Genomic DNA, 23,020 nt, shown 5'->3' with positions numbered 1-23,020 from the left:
AAAGGATAATACAGTACATAAAGGGAGATGAAAATCTAATAGTCATGGGGCACTGGAATGCAGTTGTAGTAGAAAGAATAGAAGGAAAGGTACAGGAGAATATAGGTTTGGGACAAGGAACGCGAGATGAGAAAGACTAGTTGAGTTCTGTAATATTTTTCAGCTACTTATAGCGAATATTCTGTCCAACAATAACAAGAGGAGGAAATATACTTGGAAAAGACCCGTTGATACGAGATTTCAATTAGAAATCGAAAAAGAAATGGATGTCGGAAGGACTGACTCAACATACAAGAAAGTCAAAACAGCCTTCGGTGACACAAAAAGCAAGGGTGGTATCATTAAGAGTGCAAAGGGAATTCCACAGTTAAATGTAGAGAAGAGAGGGGATAGGTGGAAAGGGTACATTGAAGTCCTCTATGAGGGTGAAGATCTGTCGTATGTGATAGAACAAGAAACAGGATTCGATCTAGAATAGATAGGGGATCCAGTATTAGAATCAGAATTTAAGAGGCCTTTGGAGGACTTACGATTTAATAAGGTAGAAGAGAGAGATAATATTCCATCATAATTTCTAAAATCTTTGGGAGCAGTGGCAACGGAACGACCGCTCACGTTGGTGTGTGGAATGTATGAGTCTGGCTGTATTCCACCTGACTCCGAAAAATATGATCCACACAATTACGAAGACTGCAAGAGTTGACAAATGTGAGAATTATGGCACAATCAGCTTAAAAGCTAATACAACCAAGTTGATAAGGAAATTGAGGATGTGCTACATGACTATCAGTTTGGCTTTAGAAAATGTAAAGGCACCAGAGAGGCAATTCTGACTTTCATAATGGAAGCAAAACTAAAGAAAAATCAAGACAAGTTCGTAGGATTTGTCGACCTGGAAAAAGTGTTCGATAATGTAAAATCGTGCAAGATGTTCGAAATTCTGAGGAAAATAGGAGTAAGATATACCGACAAACGGGTAATATACAATATGTAGAAGAGTGAAGAGGGAATACTAGAGTGGACGATCAAGAACGAAGTGTTCAGATTAAAAAGTATGTTAGACCGGGATGTAGTCTTTCCCCTCTACTGTTCAATCTGTACATCGAATAAGCAATGATGGAAATAAAATAAAGCTTCAGGAGTGAAATTCAAATTCAAAGTGTAAGGATATCAATGATACCATTCGCTGATGATATTGCTGTCCCGAGTGAAAGTGAAGGGGAGAATTACACGATATGCTGAATGGAATGAATCAAATGAGTACACGATATGGACTGAGAGTAAGTCGAAGAAAGATGAAAGTAACGAGAAGTAGCATAAATGAGAACAGCGAGAAACTTAACATCAGGATTGATGGTCACAAAGTATATGAATTCTGCTATCTAGGCAGCTAAATAACCAATGACGGACGAAGCAAGGAGAACATCAAAAGCAGACTAACCTGGCAAAAAGGGCATTTCTGGTCAAGAGAATTCTACTAGTATATCTTAATTTGAGATGGAAATTTCGTAGATTGTGCGTTTGGAGCACAGCACTGTGTGGTAGTGAAACACGGACTATGGGAAAACCGGAGCTACAGGCGAATGCTTAAAATTAGGTGGATTGATAAGGGAAGGAATGAGGATGTTCAGCGCAGTAACGGAGAGGAAAGGAATATATGGAAAACACAGACAAATGAAATGTTGTGTGACTAGGGCCTCCCGTCGGGTAGACCGCTCGCCTAGTGTAAGTCTTTCGATTTGACACCACTTCGCCGACTTACGCGTCGATGGGGATGAAATGATGGTGATTAGGACAACACAACACACAGTCCCTTAGTGGAGAAAATCTCCGACCCAGCCGGGAATCGAACCCGGGCCCTTTGGATTGACAATCTGTCGCGGTGACCACTCAGCTACCGGGGCGGACAGGGAGAAGGGACAGAATGTTAGGACATCTGTTAAGGGGGTAGGACGTCAAACGGACCGACTTGGAGCAGGAGAAGCACCACAGGACATTTTAATTTCCTGCATATCTATATTTTACAAATAAATTCATAAAACTTTGTCAGCATGACCAGGAAGGATTCAGAATTCACACTCATTACAGTGGAAGTTCGAAAACATAACAAAGTAATTTTTTTACATGTGAAATTTCATCATTTTTTTCACTTACTAATGGCAGCATTTGTTGCTATAGGTACACTTTTCTTCATAAGTAAGAGAGATGTTTCGATGAATTTTGCACACCACACAAACCATACTAAAAGGTGTATGAAACTCTAGAATTTTCCAAATCTATTAAAAACCATGGTAAAAATTGAGGTAATTAACTACAAAATTTTTATTTTTTGTAAACATGAAGTTTAAAATACAACAGATCATTCGCTTTTTCATAAATTAAATAAATTCTAGAGTTTCATACACCTGTATGTTTGCTGTGCAAGATTCATGGAAGAATCTCTCTAACGTGTGAAGAAAAGTGTACCTATAGCAACAAATGCAGCCACTAGTAAGTGAAAAATGAAGAAATTTCACACGTAAAAAAAAATATTTTGTTACGATTTCGGACTTCCACTGCAATGGGTGTGAATCCTGAATCCTTCCTGGTGATGCTGTCAAAGTTTTATGAATTTATTTGTAAAGTATAGACACTGGAAATTAAAATGCCCTGTGATGCCTCTCCTGCTCCAAGTCGGCCCGTTTGACGTCCTACCCCCCTTAAGGCATCGGGGAACGAGTTCCACGGTATTAGAGGGAGCTGTAGAAGGCAAAATCTGTAGAGGAAGACAGACATTGGAATACATACACCAAATACACTCCTGGAAATGGAAAAAAGAACACATTGACAGCGGTGTGTCAGACCCACCATACTTGCTCCGGACACTGCGAGAGGGCTGTACAAGCAATGATCACACGCACGGCACAGCGGACACACCAGGAACCGCGGTGTTGGCCGTCGAATGGCGCTAGCTGCGCAGCATTTGTGCACCGCCGCCGTCAGTGTCAGCCAGTTTGCCGTGGCATACGGAGCTCCATCGCAGTCTTTAACACTGGTAGCATGCCGCGACAGCGTGGACGTGAACCGTATGTGCAGTTGACGGACTTTGAGCGAGGGCGTGTAGTGGGCATGCGGCAGGCCGGATGGACGTACCGCCGAATTGCTCAACACGTGGGGCGTGAGGTCTCCACAGTACATCGATGTTGTCGCCAGTGGTCGGCGGAAGGTGCACGTGCCCGTCGACCTGGGACCGAACCGCAGCGACGCACGGATGCACGCCAACGTAGGATCCTACGCAGTGCCGTAGGGGACCGCACCGCCACTTCCCAGCAAATTAGGGACACTGTTTCTCCTGGGGTATCGGCGAGGACCATTCGCAACCGTCTCCATGAAGCTGGGCTACGGTCCCTCACACCGTTAGGACGTCTACCGCTCACGCCCCAACATCGTGCAGCCCGCCTCCAGTGGTGTCGCGACAGGCGTGAATGGAGGGACGAATGGAGACGTGTCGTCTTCAGCGATGAGAGTCGCTTCTGCCTTGGTGCCAATGATGGTCGTATGCGTGTTTGGCGCCGTGCAGGTGAGCGCCACAATCAGGACTGCATACGACCGAGGCACACAGTGCCAACACCCGGCATCATGGTGTGGGGAGCGATGTCCTACACTGGCCGTACACCTCTGGTGATCGTCGAGGGGACACTGAATAGTGCACAGTACATCCAAACCGTCATCGAACCCATCGTTCTACCGTTCCTAGACCGGCAAGGGAACTTGCTGTTCCAACAGGACAATGGACGTCCGCATGTATCCCGTGCCACCCAACGTGCTCTAGAGGGTGTAAGTCAACTACCCTGGCCAGCAAGATCTCCGGATCTGTCCCCCATTGAGCATGTTTGGGACTGGATGAAGCGTCGTCTCACGCGGTCTGCACGTCCAGCACGAACGCTGGTCCAACTGAGGTGCCAGGTGGAAATGGCATGGCAAGCCGTTCCACAGGACTACAGCATCTCTACGATCGTCTCCATGGGAGAATAGCAGCCTGCATTGCTGCGAAAGGTGGATATACACTGTACTAGTGCCGACATTGTGCATGCTCTGTTGGCTGTGTCTATGTGCCTGTGGTTCTGTCAGTGTGATCATGTGATGTATCTGACCCCAGGAATGTGTCAATAAAGTTTCCCCTTCCTGGGACAATGAATTCACGGTGTTCTTATTTCAATTTCCTGGAGTGTAATTGAGGACGTAGGTGGCAGGTGCTACTCTGAGATGAAGAGGTTGGCACAAGAGAGGTATTCTTGGCGGTCCGCATCGAACCAGTCAGAAGACTGATGACCATCCCCTCCTCCCCCTCCCCCCTCTCCTCCAACAGAAAAAAGTTCTTTCCAGCACCTGTTCTTTACTAGTTGATCAAACCTACTAATATTTAACATACCATAAGTGCGTTTGAGATGAGGCAAAGTATGTTAGTGCAGTTCTTGAGCGTGTACCTGTGTGATGGCCGTTGCTCCTCGTGGCACGCAGCTTGCTGAGAGCGGTCTTCACTTTGCTCAGCCTGTCCTCGTCTATGTGGCCGGCCCGGGCGGCCGCAACCGCCAGCAGCAACATCACGAACGACAGCTTCCACATCTTGGCGCCGCTGCCGACAACGAAGAACACGGTGAATGAAGAAATATTGGTAGCAGCAAAGTTTGTAAAAAGCAGCAGAAGATATTGAAAGAAATAAAAAGTAAAGTCAGCAGCAAGGAAAAATAGTTGTGTTACTCTGTTGGTGAGGCATTGTCGCAAGATATGAGGTGTGTTCATAAAATAACCGGAATATTTGTTATTCGGAAAGAATTTTATTTATTGATAATTTAAAATTAAGTCAGCGACTTTTCCAATCCACGAAACACTTCAGGAAGTCGATCACTGTGATAACTTTCAGCTCTCTCGACCATTCCTTTACTGTCTCTTGTAAGCTTGTAAGACTACCGCCTTTCTACATCTACATCTACATCTACATCCATACTTTGCAAGCCACCTGACGGTGTGTGGCGGAGGGTACCTTGAGTATCTCTGTCGGTTCTCCCTTCTATTCCAGTCTCGTATTGTTCGTGGAAAGAAGGATTGTCGGTATGCCTCTGTGTGGGCTCTAATCTCTCTTATTTTATCCTCATGGTTTCTTCACGAGATATACGTAGGAAGGAGCAATATACTGCGTGACTGCTCGGTGAAGGTATGTTCTTGAAACTTCAACAAAAGCCCGTACCGAGCTACTGTGAGTCTCTCCTGCAGAGTCTTCCACTGGAGTTTATCTATTATCTCCGTAACGCATTCGCGATTACTAAATGATCGTGTAACGAAGCGCGCTGCTCTCCGTTGGATCTCTATCTCTTCTATCAACCCTATCTGGCACGGATACCACACTGCTGAGCAGTACTCAAGCAGTGGACGAACAAGCGTACTGTAACCTACTTCCTTTGTTTTCGGGTTGCATTTCCTTAGGATTCTTCCAACGTATCTCAGTCTGGCATCTGCTTTACCGGTGATCAACTTCATATGATCATTCCATTTTAAATCACTCCTAATGCGTACTCCCAAATAATTTATGGAATTAACTGCTTCCAGTTGCTGACCTGCTATATTGTAGCTAAATGATAAGGGATCTTTATCTCTATGTATTCGCAGCACATTACTCTTGTCTACATTGAGATTCAATTGCCATTCCCTGCACCATGCGTCAATTCGCTGCAGATCCTCCTGCATTTCAGTACTATTTTCCATTGTTATAACCTCTCGATATACCACAGCATCACCCGCAGAAAGCCTCAGTGAACGTCCGCTGTCATCCACAAGGTCATTTATGTATATTGTGAATAGCAACGGTCCTACGACACTCTCCTGCGGCACACCTGAAATCACTCTTACTTCGGAAGACTTCTCTCCATTGAGAATTACATGCTGCGTTCTGTTATCTAGGAACTCTTCAATCCAATCACACAATTGGTCTGATAGTCCATATGATCTTTCTTTCCTCACTAACGACTGTAGGGAACTGTATCGAACGCCTTGCAGATTCAAGATACACGGCATCTAACTGGGAACCCGTGTCTATGGCCCTCGGAGTCTCGTGGACGAATAGCGCGAGCTGGGTTTCACACGACCGTCTTTTTCGAAACCCATACTGATTCCTACAGAGTAGATTTCTAGTCTCCAGAAAAGTCATTGTACTCAAACATGACACGTGTTCCACAATTCTTTATTTTTGGCAACAGAAACAAAGTCGCATGGGGGTCATGTCTGGCGGAGATGAAATCTGGGGCACCATTACAGTATTATGGGGAAGTGCATTACCGTGCTTCATAAGCTTTAAATTGTTTCGCCAAAAATCACGACACTTTTGGCGGCTTGCCTCACGAAAACGACGTTGGACTTGTAAGGAAAGCTCATTAGTCGTTGGATCTTACGGCATGAACTCAAGATGCACTGCATCGATAAAATCAAAGAAAACAGAGTTTATCCTCTACATTTGACTGCACCGATGGAGCTTTCAGTGGTCTTGACTACCTAAAATGCTTTCACTGTGACGATTAAGACTTTGTTTCCATGAAATATCAATAAACTCTTGTTTCGTAACCTCTTATACTGCGTTTCAGAAGTTCTGCGTCGCTGACTTTTTGTAGAGATTCCCTTCTTCGAAATTCAACAATGTATGATAAATTTTGTCGTCACAGTTTCACACCCACAACATCTAAAGATTTTTTTTTCACTTTTTCCGCTATTTCATCGGTTGGGTGTGTACTGGTGTGCCCAGGGTCTCGTCATTTTCAACGTTTCAACAGCCGTTTCCGTAGTGCTTATGCCACTTGTAAGCTCTTATTTTATTCACTACACACTCAACAAAATCTGTGTTTAACATTTGTTAAACCGTGTTTCACGTTATTTCGTTCTAACAGAAAAAATAATGCCAATTCACTGACCTATTCATGCACAAAATAAACAGTCGCCGCTACTACAGAAACACTGGTATCCATTTTGGCAGCAGACAACAGACTAAATATCAGATATCGCTAACACTATAAAGTTAATTTTCAGATGAAATGAAACGTCGTGTGACGAGGGCCTCCCGTCGGGTAGACCGTTCGCCTGGTCCAAGTCTTTCGATTTGACGCCACTTCGGCGACTTGCGCGTCGATGGGGATGAAATGATGATGATGAGGACAACACAACACCCAGTCCCTGAGTGGAGAAAATCTCCGACCCAGCCGGGAATCGAACCCGGGCCCTTTGGATTGACAGTCTGTCGCGCCGACTACTCAGCTATTTTCAGATAAGTTTAGCACACGCGAAATCATAAATTTTCCGTAATTTTGAGAACGCACCTCTTGCAGTATAGAATACTGTGTGCAATACGATTATTTTCTTACACTGCTTCTTTTAGCTTGTATGCTTAGATAAAATGATGTAAAATCTTTTCCTGGGACCTAAAGTATTTCAACTGAAGTGTAACCTAGTCTACACTGATGCTGTGCGTCGTAACGTTTGGATGAAAACAATTGATGTTGAGGACTGGTGAAGGATGGAGAAGGGAATCGGCCGTGTACTTAAAAAGAAAACAAAAAAAAAAGACCGTCACAACTCATCTACAATGTTATAAATGGCCAGCAGTCTTTAAATTTAGTATTGATGTGATACTCCTGCATTCGAAGTGCTCACTATCTGATCAAAATTATCTGAACACTTATTACAGGAAGTTAATATGAGGTGTCTGCCTCATTCGCCTTTATGACAAGTTGAACACTGACGGTGACGGGGTGGGGAGGGGGCGAGACCTTTTTGAGGGGTGTATGAGTGTGTGTAGGGGTATGTCAGCCCATTCTTCATCAAGAGTCGAAACTAGAGAAGGTAGTGATGTTGGTCGCTGAAATCTGGAGCGAATTCGACGTTATGACCCATAATAAAGATGTTCCGTTAGGTTAAAGTTGTGACTATTGGCAGGTCAGTACGCGTCTCGAATGCTTTTGTCCACAGACCACTGCCTGACAGACACTGCTTTACGATGGCGTGCACTGCCAGCATGTTACACACAGCCACCGCCTATGAATCGTTTCTCTACTCTACACAATGCCACAAAACGTGTTAATGTCCTTCTACGTTTACAGTTTTCGTAAGCGCGATAAGGGAACATGTTTTCAGTCACTAAGCGCGATAAGGGAACGTGTTTCTAGTTATTCAATGCTGGACAACACTAAACGGTGAGTAGTCATAGCATCCACAAAGACCACCTCACAGTGGTGTGTGTGTAAGTCACCGCCAGTCTCATAATATCAGAGAAACACCACTGTTGAGTGCTCGGAGCATGAAGGTAAAATCGCCAGTCCCGATTAGGAACTGTATATGTTTGCAGTCGCCGACAGGAGCGTACCACTTTATCGGTGAACCAAACGAGGTTCTTGCCTGTATGATTCCATCAAAGCAGACGATAAGGTATCGTCGCATTGAGGGTGTGTGCTACCCGTGGTACCTCTACGAATGCCTTTCATCCACGACCGGTTAAGTGTCTGTTCGTCGGCTTCGGACTCTTAGCAGTATGGATTAACAGAATATTTAGAAAAATATTCAAATAAGAGGTGCACCTCTAGCCAGAGGTTTCTATAGTCAGCATGACTGTGTTATAGACATGATTAGCACTTGGAGACCCAACAAGGAAAACGTTGTGCATCGCGGGAGGCGCTGGTTGCAAAAGTCTGAGAGTTCTATTCCAAATCGGGTCAAGAGGCATCCTGCTTCCTAGTACACCTCACACAGTGACCAACATTTAATTAGAAAAATTAGAAATGTTTATGCCCTTACAGGTGGGCACCGACTGTCTTAATCCTGCCTACCATCGGCGAGTCCAGTAGGAAGGGATAAAGGGCATTGCTTACAATCAGCCACACTCCGTTCGGTCATTTGTGGGGTGCAGGTATAACATCTACATCTACGTGATCACTCTGTTATTCACAATAAAGTGCCTGGCATAGGATTCAATGAACCACTATCAAGCTGTCTCTCAACCGTTCCAATCTCGAACGGCACACGGAAAAAACGAGCACTACAATTTTTCTGTGCGAGCCCTGATTTCTCTTATTTTACCGTGATGATCATTTCTCCCTGTGTAGGTGGTTCCCAACAGAATGTTTTCTCAATCTGAGGACAAAACTGTTGATTGAAATTTCATGAAAACATCCCATCGCAAAGAAAAACGCCTTTGTTTTAATGGTTGCCACTCCAATTATAGTATCATGTCTGTAGCACTATCTCCACTACTTCGCGATAATACAGAACGAGCTGCTCTTCTTTGTACTTTTTCAATGTCATCTGTCAGTCCCACCTGACGCGGATCTCACACTCACGACAATACCCCAGAATAGGTCGGACAAGCGGGGTGTAAGCAGTCTCTTTAGTATACCTGTTGTGCCTTCTAAGTGTTCTGCCAATGAATCGCAGTCTACTGTTTGCTCTACCCACAACATTATCGTTCCAATTTAGGGTATTTATAATTGTAATCCCTAAGTATTTAGTTGGATTTACAGCCTTCAGATTTGTGTGATTTATCGTGTAATCGAAATTTAGCTGATTTCTTTTAGTACTCATGTGAATAACTTCACACTTTTCCTTATTCAGGGTCAATTGCCACTTTTCGCACTACACAGATATCTTATCTAATTCATTTTGCAAGTCGTTTTGATCATCTGATAATTTTATAAGACGGTAGATGACAGCATCATCTGCAAACAATCAATGACGGCTACTCAGATTGTCTGCTATGTCGTTAATATAGATCAGGAGCACTAGAGGACCTATAACTCTTCCTTGGGGAACGCCGGATATTACTTCTGTTTTACTCGATGACTTCCGTCTATTACTATAAATGTAGAAAAAAATGATTTGTTAGTGTGGTTGCACGATAACAATGTTGCCATTCTTCATGAAATTTAATTTAACAGAAACTCACTGGAATACAGCATACTACACGGTCTGAAAATTGGAAATGCTACACTATGAACATCTCGATTGCCCATACAAACTCATAGTCCAGTATTCCATTGCCTACGGCCCTGGTTGGCTAAAATCTCATCGTTGTACGAGCTGATTTTGAGTACAGATACCAGCAGTTCTACAGATGGAAAATGGAGTCAGTACGTAATTGAAGTAATGTGTGTCTAACGTTACTGGAACGCCTCAGGCGGTGATCACAACACAGCATTGTCAGTGGACTTCGCACGTCCATCTTATCTCTAGCATTTTCGGTAAGGTGGGATTGTTATCACGGGTAACATCGGAGCATCAACCGACAGCCTGCAATAACTGCAAATCGAGTGTTGGTGAGATGGGCTCAGTTAAAGTGTGTGACATGAAGAGTAGGCACTTGATCTTCCAGAAAGATTACACCGCGAAAATATTAGGGACGTTGGACTGGCTCCAACAAATGGACGGATGTCAGGAGTTGAAATCCGGGCAGCAGCTACAGGCAGAGTGTTACCGCGAACTGCCAAGAAGAGATTACTCGGCTTGCCATGCATTGTTTAGCAGTGAAAGCATGTCGTAGAAAACAGAGAAGTTAGTGGAGTAGAGTCACTTGGGATAGCGAGTGACGTTCCGTTGTATCTAGCGACGAGTCTCACTTCTGTCTGTTGTAGTCAAATCGATCCCAACCTGTCTGTAGATGAAGTGGTGAAAGATCACAGGGAGCAACAATTCTGAGTGACACACTGGGTGGCTATAATTAAACCGACGGTGTTTCGAGTGCTGGAGCGCGGGCAGTATGCATTTTAGGACGCTGAAACGTTATAGGTATGTTCATTAACTGGTGCACTCGCGGAGCACGCAAAAAAAAGTTCCAATTTTTGCCCCCAAGTGAAAATATGACGCTGTAACCAGTCAGAGTGAAAAATGTTTCCAATTTTGACGTCACTGTGTTGTTTGTCACTTGGCGGTACCTACTGATTTCTTCTGTGACGCGACTGTTGGCGCAAGGGGTTAAGAAGGATGGAGATTCCCGTTCCAAACGCAGTAAGTATTGAGAAGAAAGACTGTACACTGCTCGTGCAGTTGTCTTGTCAGAACGGCAGCAATAACAGCCCCTTGTTGTTGAAATATCCCCGACAGCCACAGCTGCAAAGAGACCTTGTCTTCATAAAGGGGCTAAAGATGAAGTTGCTGCAGCTATAGCCGACGTTGAAGCACATCAGCAAAATTCTACAGCCAGCTGTGTCACACGGTTTTTCTCTCCCCTGGTCAATACTTACAAAGTTTTTCGGTGCATTTTTTCACTGATATCCCTAAAAGATCCAGAATACCGGTCAAATGCAGCCCCCAGATAGGATGTGAATTTACCCTTCGCTTTTTGATGCGCATCGAAATGGAAGACATGTGGCCGGAGAATATTCCTTAATGGGGAGAAACATTTTACTCGGCACGGTGCCGTGAATGCACAGAACTGCCGCATATGGAGCTCTCCGCCAAGTGTTGTACGGGAACATCCACTGCACTGAGCTTAGCGACTGCGAGTGAAGCTCCTTCATTCTCGGTCCGTTTTCCTTTGAAGAGATGACGCCTTACAGGCGTGCTACGTGTTCAGTGACATCAGCACGTTGTAAGAACTCCTTTGCCAACACACGATTCCAGCTCATAAAGAACGCAGTTGTGTCCACATCTCTATTTTAATGCAAGATGGGGCGACAGCACACGTCTTTTGACAGGTGACAGATCTGCTTCTAGAAACTGTCGATAATGACACCATCTCTATACAGTTTCAAGGTGTGTGGTCTCTGAGATCTCCCTACCTAAATTCACGTGACTTATGGTTGTGGGGATATCTGAGAGATTGTGTCTATCAGGGTGTATCCAGACTCCTCCTGCTCCGAAGGATATCATAGGACATCACTCTGATTATATTGGATGCGAAGCGAGCAACTGTTGGCCATGTTGTGTTACAGTTTCAGTATGTTGCTGTGTCAGGAGACCATACTGAACACGTCTTGTAACTTGTGACCATAAACTAATTAATACTAACAAACGTGTTTTATTTTTTAGCATGCACTACAAGCGCACTGATTAATGAAGATATCTACTATGTTTCAGTGTCCTGTGATGTATACAACCTACACTGCAGCAATCGGGACACCATCGGTTCAATTATAATCTCCTGGTACATTTCCAGCGGGTCTAAGATCACGGGAAGCAACGATTCTCAATGGCACATACTCCTCCAGCTCTTAGAATCGAGGTGTGGACATTTATTGGATGTAACAACAGGATTGTTGAGGGCTAAATGAATGCTCATACCATTCATGACTAGGGTAACAAAGATAAACAAGATATGTAAGTCTGCAGGTTTCCGTGGCCTTTGTCACTGAAGTTAAAATCTTTTGAGTTATTAGGCCGCGTCATGTTTCTTCTAAAATGTTCGACATTTCGACCCCTCTGCTGGGATCTTCCTCAGGATCTTTTGGTGTCCACTACTGCTAGAACACTCGAACATTTTAGAAGAAACATGACGCGGTCTAATAACCCAGAAGATTTTTACTCCATAAACAAGATAGTACACTATTGTCTATTAATAGCGACAAATCATTAGAAACTGTACCCATCTGTAGCCACCTAAATTGGAACGATCACACCGAACAAAATGTAGGAAAATCTTCTTTGGAAGAAAGTTAAAGAAATGTCTTGCAAAACAGTTTTTCGACCAATTGTTGAGTATTATTCGCGGCTCTGGGACCCTTGAGAGGTTTGGTTAAGAGAAGATATAGACGAAATCCAACGAAAGGGACGCATTTCGTCACGGGATCATTTAGTCGGCGCGAGGACGTCCTGAACGAACTTCAATGGTCAATCCAAGAAGGGAGGTAATACCTCTACCTAACACTTCACCTAACAACCACAACGAAAATATCCGAGAAGTTAGAGCTAATACGATCATCCTACGCACCATTAACGCAAGGAACAGGGAAGGAGGGTATCAGTTAGTGGTATCAGAAGTACTCTCGACTACACATCGTAAGGTGACTTTTGGGGTATAGATATAGATGGAGAAACCATATAAAAGTTCACACCATTATAGCTTTAAGGAATTTACGGATTCTTGACTAGTCTCCCACTCTCGTGATTGCACCCCCATACAGAATGTCAGGAATACACTGGGGAGAAATAAACTTTCACATCAGCCTCCACCCAGTAGTCTTTGTGAAATGACACGGCGTGTTCTTCAGCCATGGCAATAAATTCCTAAAGCTGACGTTGGCCGGCCGTTTGTTCCCATTCCATAACGAATACAAGAATGTATTCGCGCTCGTAGAGGTCACAAACGCCATTGAGATATTGACAAACATCAGTTATGACTGAACTTAAAGTTGAAACATTTAATAAACGTTATGTAATGAACATGAGCACAAAGTGTTCGGCCCCGGTAGCTGAGTGGTCAGTGCGACAGAATGTCACTCCTAAGGTCACGGGTTCCATTCCCGGCTGGGTCGGAGATTTTCTCCGTTCAGGGCTGGGTGTTGTGTTGTTCTAATCATCATCATTTCATTCCCATCGACGCGAAAGTCGCCGAAGTGGAGTCAAATCGAAAGACTTGCACCCGGAGAATGATCTACCCGCCGGAAGTCCTAGTCACACGACATTGATTTAGCACAAATTTGATAAATATCTGACTGGTGTTCTTGGGGCAACACTCTGTTTCCATCTTTCTAATAGCAGAATAGGGAAAAGTTAATCTAAGTGGGTACAAAGCCAAAAGCATTTATGTCAATCCACCAGGAAAGAGTAACGTAGTTTCATCGGTTTGTCTATTTTTCTTAAATGCTGTTATGTAAGGCAGTCAAGCAATTGCACCATCGGTATTAAATTAAAGAGAGTAATTTTCTTCAGGATCAACTGTTTTCTGTACCAGTGAACTGTGTTCGGAGCTCAGTGGATTTGTTGTGCATCTGCAAAGCTACAGCTGCACTTTCCCATAATAAATGAAAACGCCACGAGATAGAATTTCTCTCGTTAGTTTATAAAAGGCGAAGTTCATGATTTTAGTCCTCTCACTGTGTGGACACGGCTTTCAGACGGTGAATACGGGACGTATTGGTTGGCATTTAAAACAAGACCAGAATTATAAGAGTAGTACTCAGTCCAAGTATCGCACTTTTCGTGTTTTCGCGTAAAAATACTGGTCACTTTTGTACACATTCCTGGTTCTTAATTAGTTATAAGACTGTTATATCCCGGAGCCATTACTTAGACTATTTCGTAAGAAATCTCTGACAGATACCGGTAAGTCGATTGCGAAAGGGGACAACTTCTTAGAGACAATTGACGTACACTGATTCTTTGAAACAGGCTTGTTAAAAATAGTGAGAAACAAAGAAACTTTGCTTGTTTGTTATTTCACATTAACAAGTAGTGACGGTGGGCGTTAAGCGGCGATATTGAAAGGATAAATTAGAAACCGGATTGCATCTGCCATAGAGCTTACCTGATTTCGTTAATGCTCGGAGCGCTGAAGGCTGTCGTATTGTCATGTCGGCAAAATATATGGCCGTTGATAACAAGCTGTACGATAAGGGATAAGCTCTGATTGGGTGGACGAAACACTCAACGCGTAAAACTTCTGGTCTCTGGGGCAAATTCTCCAAGGTTACTGTTATCAGATTCTGTTCATATCAAATTAATGTTCGCGGCAATACACTTTAATGAGTTTTATAACTACAAAGTTGGCCTGCTGGGACGATCTATTGACACAAACGCCTTGTTATCTGGTATCGCTACCTTCTGTTTCCACAACAACGCAGAAAGCAGGTTGTTTCTTATAAGCATTTGCTATGATCTGGTTGTGCATACGAGGCTTCTGCAGTGAAGCTGAACTGTTCCCTTGCAATAGCTAGTAATCTTTGTGGAGACACTCGGAACATTGCGGAGCAAGCCAGAATGGACTTCAGTTATTTTGGTCGAAGGAAGCAGTCATGTAACTGTCAGGAATAGTGTGAGAAAACGTACAGCGTTGTCCGGCGTGCTAGAGTGGAGTTAGTTTTGCCTTTGCCTCTCATAGAAGTGTTATTGGTAGAGCTGGTTTATGCAGTGCTCACAGCGCAAGCTACGGGCCTCTCGCCGCCAATTTTTCCTATGAAAAGTTACCCGTTGTCAGTTTTGGACTGAGAATAACAACACCGTTTAGGATTATATACGCATGGTTGGCAGTATTTTTAAAATCCTGAAAGTAATCAATTGTGTGCATATTTCAACGTTCGAAGACTACATTCTAAGTAATTCTATGTTATTAAATCATACTTTACGCAGTGGCATTTGTTATATGCTTGTTCTGTTACACTTTGGGCTGCTGTTCTTATAATGAATGTGCGGCACAGTATTGTCTACAGAGATTATTCACTTTATATTGTTGCAAAACCTCACACAAATTTGTGTGTCGACATTCCTGCGCATTGACGGCTCAGCGAAGCAGTCACGCAAACAGAATGTTTCCATTAAAGTTAATGCATAAAATGTAACTCACTTAGTGTTGCTTTTACTATCCTGTTTTATGTTAGTTTCACGAATTCAGTCACATTCTACCCTAACGCTATGTTTGTCTACCACGTTTCAAAGCTTCTCCGTAAAATTTTCATGCATGCCGTAATGTTTAACCCTTTATCATTGTCTCCCTACAAATGTCGGAGCTTCCACCAGTTACGTATTCTCAAATGTACCGTTTCGTCAAAGGCTCCTGATTACTGGCCAGGCCTATCGAGTGAGGACTTAAGCGAGACGTGAGAGTGGAACAAACAAGCAAAAACGGCGGATGAGATATGAAATTTAATTACTTCCCTAGCCATTACTATTACTGCTCCCAAGTTGCGGTTGGTACGATCTGCCGCGCAAATAAAACGGAATTCATGAGTAACCCCCTATTATATCTCTTAAAAAAATAAAATGTAACTATTTATGTTAGAGGAAACACTCTCCTAGTAAATTTGTTTGTGCTTTGATTTATCGTGATCTGTTACTGATTATAAGTGAAGTTAGTTTTTACGTTTAGCTTTCAAAAAAATACAAAACAGATATAATAAGCAAAATAATGAATTTCGTAGGTTGCCAATTACGTATTATATCTGGTTTTATCGAGCGCCAGGGTCCCTACAAATTACTGTAAATGCAATAGCGTAGTATTACTCAGCTATAGTTCACTTTTCTGAAATTATTACTATAACAGAAAACAGACAAGTTTTAATAAAATTATTTCACTGGATTCCTTCAATTAATGTCACTGAATATTTTTACATAATTTCTTCCGCTCCGGCTATCAGACATTGTGCTGTGAAAAAATATTTTTAAATTTACCGCGCAATGGCAGCTAATTGTTAACAGTCAGAGATCACTGTTACTCGCTCCGCAGCGACTGGAAACATGCTAAATAATTTTCATTAAATATTCTTTTCATAAGATAAATCTGGCGTAGGTTCTTGAAATAACACACGGAGACCACTTTATACTAATATATTGTTACTAGGACACAGTTTACACCATTAAATATTTGCAATTACGTTACGACAGAAATAAATGCTATCGCAGCACAATAGCTTGCGTACCTTACTCCAGATAACACGAGAACGAACGGAACAAAACAGACTAGACAGAAGAATGAGCATTGCATTGTGTTTTACACTCTTACAAAGATAATAGTACTTCTTTTAATTACTTACACATTATAATCTCATACAATAAAAATAATGTATTTTCTGCATCTATCGATCTATATCGTATATTTGTACAGTTACTGTTACTACCTTTCGCAGATAAATCGATGTTTGCTGTTCATTTTGAGCCACATACAGTCATATGTATGTTTCACCTCGATAGTGGTGAATATTGCAAAAGGGACACTACACCCCCTGTGACAGATTAATAATACGAGTATAAGGGGTGTTCAAAAAGAAACGAGCCGGAGGCACAGTTACAGAAACCACTACCTGTATGTCAGAAGTATTGACCCTGGCTCCTGTATGTCAGAAGTATTGACCCTGGCTGTTGCGACACTTTTCCCACTGTGACACAAGACGGTGAATGGCTGTCTCATAAAATTCCCGGGGCTGCGATGTCAACCAGTTCTGCACGTACAGCTGGGCGTCGTCGTTCGAGGTGAATCGTTTGCTCCTCAGAGCCTTTTTAAATGGACCCAAAATGGCGTAATCACAGGGAGGGAGGTCCGGACTGTATTACGTTATAGATAATTAAATACAAAAATAACAACAGAGTGGTCAAAAATTATTAAATTTCTACATGCCTACACATCTCTCTGACTCTTAACTTCGTCAAAACAGTTAAGACAATTTTTTTATAAAAAATATTTACAACATTTTTGACGATTAAAGAAGTGTATCGCTGAAATGTGTGATAAAACATCCTGCATCCGAAATTACACTTGGTACTTAGAAGAACATGAGGTAGCCAGTTTCGTTACACAAGCCCATCAGTTAGAATGTGAGCATGAAAATGACAACAGGATGACGAAAACAAAGGAAACTGGTTTTACTACAATTTTGCGCTTTGTATAGTACAAAATAGTATGTTTTATTTTTCTTCGAGTACGGCTCATTTTATTTCTTGTCCATAGCACTGCGAGTTTTTTCCTGCTGCAATTCTTTAGTATGACTGGTTGTATGGCACATTCCCATAAGGCTTCACAGTACATGTTTCTGGCGACAGCTGCAACATGCACACTGAAGCGCTAAGGAAACTCGTATAGGCATGCGTATTCAAATGCAGGGATATGTAAACAGTCAGAAAACGGCGCTGCGGTCAGAAACGCCTGTATAAGACGGCAAGTGTCTGACTCACTTGTTACATCGGCTACTGCTGCTACAATGGCGGGCTATCAAGCTTTAAGTAATTTTGAACGTGGTGTTACAGTTGCCGAACGAGCGATGGGACACAGCATCCCCGAAGCAGCGATGAAGTGGGGATTTCCCGGTACGAACACTTCACGAGTGTACCGTGAATAACAGGAATCCGGTGAAACATCAAATCTCCGACATAGCTGCTGCCGGAAAAAGATCCAGCAAGAACGGGACCTCCGCAAACTGCTGCGGATTGTAATGCTGGATCATAAACAAGTGTCAACTTGCGTACTATTCAAAGAAACGTCTCCGTTTAAGAACCGAAGGACCACTCACGTGCGTTTGTTGACTACACACCTCGCCTGAGCCCGTCAACACGGAAATTGGACAATTGCTGACTAGAAACATGTTGCCTGGTCGGATGAGTCTCGTTTCAAATTGTATCAAGCTCATGGACGTGTACTGGTATGGACACAATCTCATGAATCCATGGACCTTGAATGTCAGCAGGGATCTGTTCAAACTGGTCTAAGCTCTGTGATGGTGTAGGCATTGTGCAGTTGGAGTGATATAGGACCCCTGACATGTCTAGATACGATTCTGACGAGTGCAACGTTTGGAAGCATCCTGTTTGATCCTGCATCCATTCATGCCCATTGTATATTCCAACGGACTTGGGCAATTCCAGCAGGACAATGCGACCCTCCACAAGCCCAGAATTGCCACATACTGGCTGTAGGAACACTATTCTGAGTTTAAACGCTTCCGATGACCAGAAAACTCCCCAGACATCAACATCATTGAGCATATCTGGGATGCCTTGCAACGTGCTGTTCAGATCTCCACCCCCTCGTACTTTTACAGTTCTGCAGGATTCATGGTGTGTTCATTGCAAGCACTACATCAGACATTACTCGAGTCCATGCCACGTCATGTTGCGGTACGTTTACATGCTCGCGGGGGCCATTCACGATATTAGGCAGGTGTACCTGTTCCTTTGGTTCTTCAGTGTACGACACTTTGTCATTAACTGACGAGGACACAAGTGACCTTGCAAATGAGTTTCAGGAGGGAATGACAACGTGAGACACAGTAGATTGTAAACCATGAAGGAAATTGTCACAGAACTAAGAATAATACAACAAATACAATAATATGAAATTAATTAGCACAAAACACATAATAAAATAATACAAGAACAATTAGTACCATAAAAAACGAGAAACTTTATCATACTGGACTCAGTGTATTTCATTAACTAGTTGTTTAAATGTTTTTTTTATTGCAAGGACAAACATATTCCTTTGTTAGTTTTGCTTCATTATTCAGTCTACCTTTTGAATTCAGTCAGCATGTGGACTACTTGTAACTACCTGGAACCTATTATTTTATTCTTAATTTTCTTTAAGAAAACTTCATTAACACTTGCATTTTTAAGTCTGACCTCTCTTTCTATGCTGTATCTGTATTTTGTACCTTAATGGAAAATCAGTTTTTCATACTTTACTTAAGCTCCATTCTCTTCACCACAAAACTACTCCCTATTCATCACACATCTTGTCTCATAAACATGTATGCAACAAGCACAAAAGACATCATCAACCTTCTCAATACCTCAAAACAATTTTTCTTCATTATAATATCCCAGTATATGATCTCTATCTACAATTCAGGCTAATATCATATTTCTTACATTTTCCACATTACATTAATTTACAACTAGTTTTTCAAGTCTGCTCAGAAGTTTTAGTTTCACTTTGCCCTCCAGTATACACAGGTTTGAAAAATTTTACTTTCTTTTCTGTTACATTCTTTCATTTTCTCCTCACAAGTGTATTTAGCTACAAGTCTGTTGCCATGCATAGCGACCTCCTGCTGACTGATGAAACTGCCAGTTTTATAGTAAACAGCTGTATCTTATATTTATTCCTCACCATTAAACCTGATTTTTACTGTGGTTTTCCAGTGTAGTAAATGTGTTACGAGTATGTGAAATGAATGTGTGTCATTTACAACAATATCAAAGTGAAAGCATGTTATGTTGTACATAATGAGACAAATAATGTATTTTTCATTATTTGTGAATAAAAGGAAATGTGTTTTGTTGGGACATTAGTTATACAAGAGAAAACACAAAATCAAAATATCATAACATTATGGTAAGATAAATATTAAAGAAATGGCTTTTTGTTAACAGCCCACAAAAAGTTTAGTGGTGAAGACAAACTTGGCGCTGGGCGCTGGGAGTTTCTCAGATACTCAAAATGTTCCTTGAACATTATTTACTAATATAAAGAAATATATACATAACTAACAATAAATGTTTTCACAAGTAAGATAGAAACTGTAATACTAAACAATGAAAATCCTTTCAAATGGGTAAATGTCTATGCAGGTATATGGTGTAAAGTATATAGTGTACAGTGTCCTGTTTTGAGGTCAGATGCATAAATAAAAAAGACTTGCCTGGGGCTCAATTCTCAGACAGTAGAAGAAACCATTGATAGGTTCAAAGACAGCAGGAGAAGCTGTAGTACTGAAAACAACCAGGAAAGTACTACAACAGCTATGTCCCTTGTGCTCACCAAGCACTTCATGTACAAAGAAGTGTACATCCCTCTGAGGTCTACAATTGTGACTTCAAGACAGCTTATTTCCATATACTTCAGTACAAATAGAGTTAAATTTCATCTCAATTCATACAAAGTTTCTAGTTTAGGATTTAAATTTATATTTAACAGTGAAAAACCTTCCTTTGTGCCCAGCAAGTTCATTATGTAACACAAGACTTCAAATAAACTACTTTTTTTATTTGTAATGTTTTAATGAGGTAACATTCCTCATCCAAAGAAGTTTTCTAGATTTCAGATAACTCAAACAGTATGCAGCAGAATTGCAAATTTTCAACAATTTTTAGTGGATCAATGTAAATGTCAAAGACATTCTTTACATAAGCCCCAGTCTGAAACAGTATTACTTTTACATTACTACACGTCTCCTTTTTCGTCCCTCTCCCTGTTTCTTCGTGTTTTCAGTGACAATCTCCACTTTCCAGTGTAGACAAAGTTGTACGTGGTGGTTGTTTAATCAAATCTGATAGAATGTTTCCAGCTTTCTTACGAAACGTAATCTCAAAAGACACAAATCCAGGAGAACTGTGGTATAAGCTATTCATGTTATCTTCCAAATCAGAATGTGTTCAAATGAAGTAGGATGCTTGTGACTACAATATTTACAACATAGGCCACCAATCTCTTTCATGTATATTCCTGCATGGTTTGTTGACAGATTATATACTGAAATCGAAATGTGTCTATTTGCTGTTCTTTCAACAAATGCTTTCCAGTTTTTGGATATTAAATGTGATCCATTATCTGATAGAACGGCTTTCGCTTTTTCTGCATTTTTAAAGTACTCCTTCTCAATCTTAGAAACAATCTTTTACTTCTGGCGTTTCTGACAGGGTACAACTTTATATATTTGGAGAAAATGTCAGTCACAGCGAAAATATTACTGTGACCACCTCTACTCCTTGACGATGAACTATAGAAGTCGATGGCTACCAGATCCATAAGTTTTTCAGCTTTAGAAGCCCTAGTACTTACATTTACTCTTGGAAATATATCATAGGATGACGACTCATTCCTTGCTTTTTTTAGCAGTGTTGTAAAAATAAACAATGTCTTGTAACTTTTAAATGCATTTCTGAATGGCACATTGTCTGTAGGATGCATGAGTGTACTTGATTAATTTTTCAGCTTAGAATGAAATTTTCACTCTGCAGCGGAGTGTGCGCTGATATGAAACTTCCTTGCAGATTAAAACTGTGTGCCGGACCGAGACTCGAACTCGGGACCTTGGCCTTTCGTGGGCAAGTGCTCTACCAACTGAGCTACCCAAGCACGACTCACGCCCCTTCCTCTCCTCATGAGAGCTTCTGTAACGTATGGAAGGTAGGAGACGAGGTACTGGCAGATGTAGAGCTGTGAGGACAGGGTGTGAGACGTGCTTGGGTAGCTCAGTTGATAGAGCAGTTGCCCTCGAAAGGCAGAGATCCCGGGTTCGAGTCTCGGTCCAGCACACAGTTTTAATCTGCCAGGAAGTTTCAATTTTTCAGCTTCCTCCTCTGACCAACGTAGCTTCCAGTTATCAGTGTCAGAATCTGTCCTCCTAATAGTGTTACTTTACGTATTTTGCAAAATCTATCCCGTTTTCCTTAGCCTCTCTTACCTTTTGACCAACTTCCAGTTTGGAGCATTATTTTGATTTGTCCTGATTCTGTCACACATAGACGTAATACCTTTCTCACCACGAGCATCTCATATTTCTTTTCCTATTCCTGAACCAGTATTCATTAATCCCATCTAAGGATAACCTAGATAACGCATCTGCAACAACATTGTCAGTATCTTTGATGTATGCTAGTTCATGATCAAATTGCTGTAAAAACATACCCCACCTTGCGAGTCTTTAAGGTGTAATCTGTGCTCTTTGATGTAACTTAATGAATGCTTTGTGATGTGAGTATATTTTGATTTTATGACCTAACAGACAATTTCGAAAATTGTCAAATGCCCAGTGAATAGCCAACAGCTCTTTTTCAGTAATGGTGTAAGATTTTTCATGTCTGAGTAGCATTCTGCTTCCCAAAGCAATTAGACAACGTGTAATTTTACAGATATATTTCCTTTTCCTGAAAGAACTCGGCACCTAGTCGATAATTACTACTGTCAGTGTATTAGTAGAAAGGCAAACTGAAATCAGGTCCTTGTGATAAGTGTTGGTTCCTCAACTCTTTGTTAATATGTTCAAAATCTTTCTGGCATTCATCACTCCAAATCCACACAGTATTATTCTTAAGTAAATTTCTCAAACATGGTTCATTCAGCCTTTGAACTACTAACAAATTTTCAATAGAATCAACATCAACAAAAAATGACTTTAACTGCTTTCTGTTACATGATGCTGGATATTTGGAAATGGCTTGTATTTTCTCGTAGTCAGCAATAATCCAATCTTTAGTAACAACACGACCGAAAAATTTAAGTTCTGGTACAGCAAATTTACATTTCTCTAATTTAAGTCTCATTGCACTTTGTCTAAGTTTATTCCATACTTGTTTCAAAAGTTGAAAGTCTTCATTTTAATCTTCTCCAGTTACCAAAATGTCATCTGCATAGATTGTCACTTGTCAT

At 41.7% G+C, this 23,020-nt stretch overlaps 1 protein-coding gene across 1 annotated transcript in view; it reads right to left on the bottom strand.

The window, feature by feature from the left end:
- The window catches only part of LOC126335498 (uncharacterized), a 33,329-nt gene extending 18,817 nt beyond the window's left edge, over positions 1–14,512 (bottom strand). Inside the window, exons 1-2 of the mRNA XM_049998836.1 lie at positions 14,471–14,512; positions 4,467–4,615 (exon numbers count right to left, since the gene is read on the bottom strand). Coding sequence (XP_049854793.1) covers positions 4,467–4,605 — 139 coding nt within the window. The 5' untranslated portion in view covers positions 4,606–4,615; positions 14,471–14,512. The remainder of the gene's footprint in view (positions 1–4,466; positions 4,616–14,470) is intronic.
- Between the last annotated feature and the right edge of the window lie 8,508 nt (positions 14,513–23,020).

Source organism: Schistocerca gregaria, chromosome 2 (assembly GCF_023897955.1).
Source record: "Schistocerca gregaria isolate iqSchGreg1 chromosome 2, iqSchGreg1.2, whole genome shotgun sequence".
NCBI classification, from domain to species: Eukaryota; Metazoa; Arthropoda; class Insecta; order Orthoptera; family Acrididae; genus Schistocerca; species Schistocerca gregaria.
This window is presented reverse-complemented; position numbering and strand designations above follow the sequence as displayed.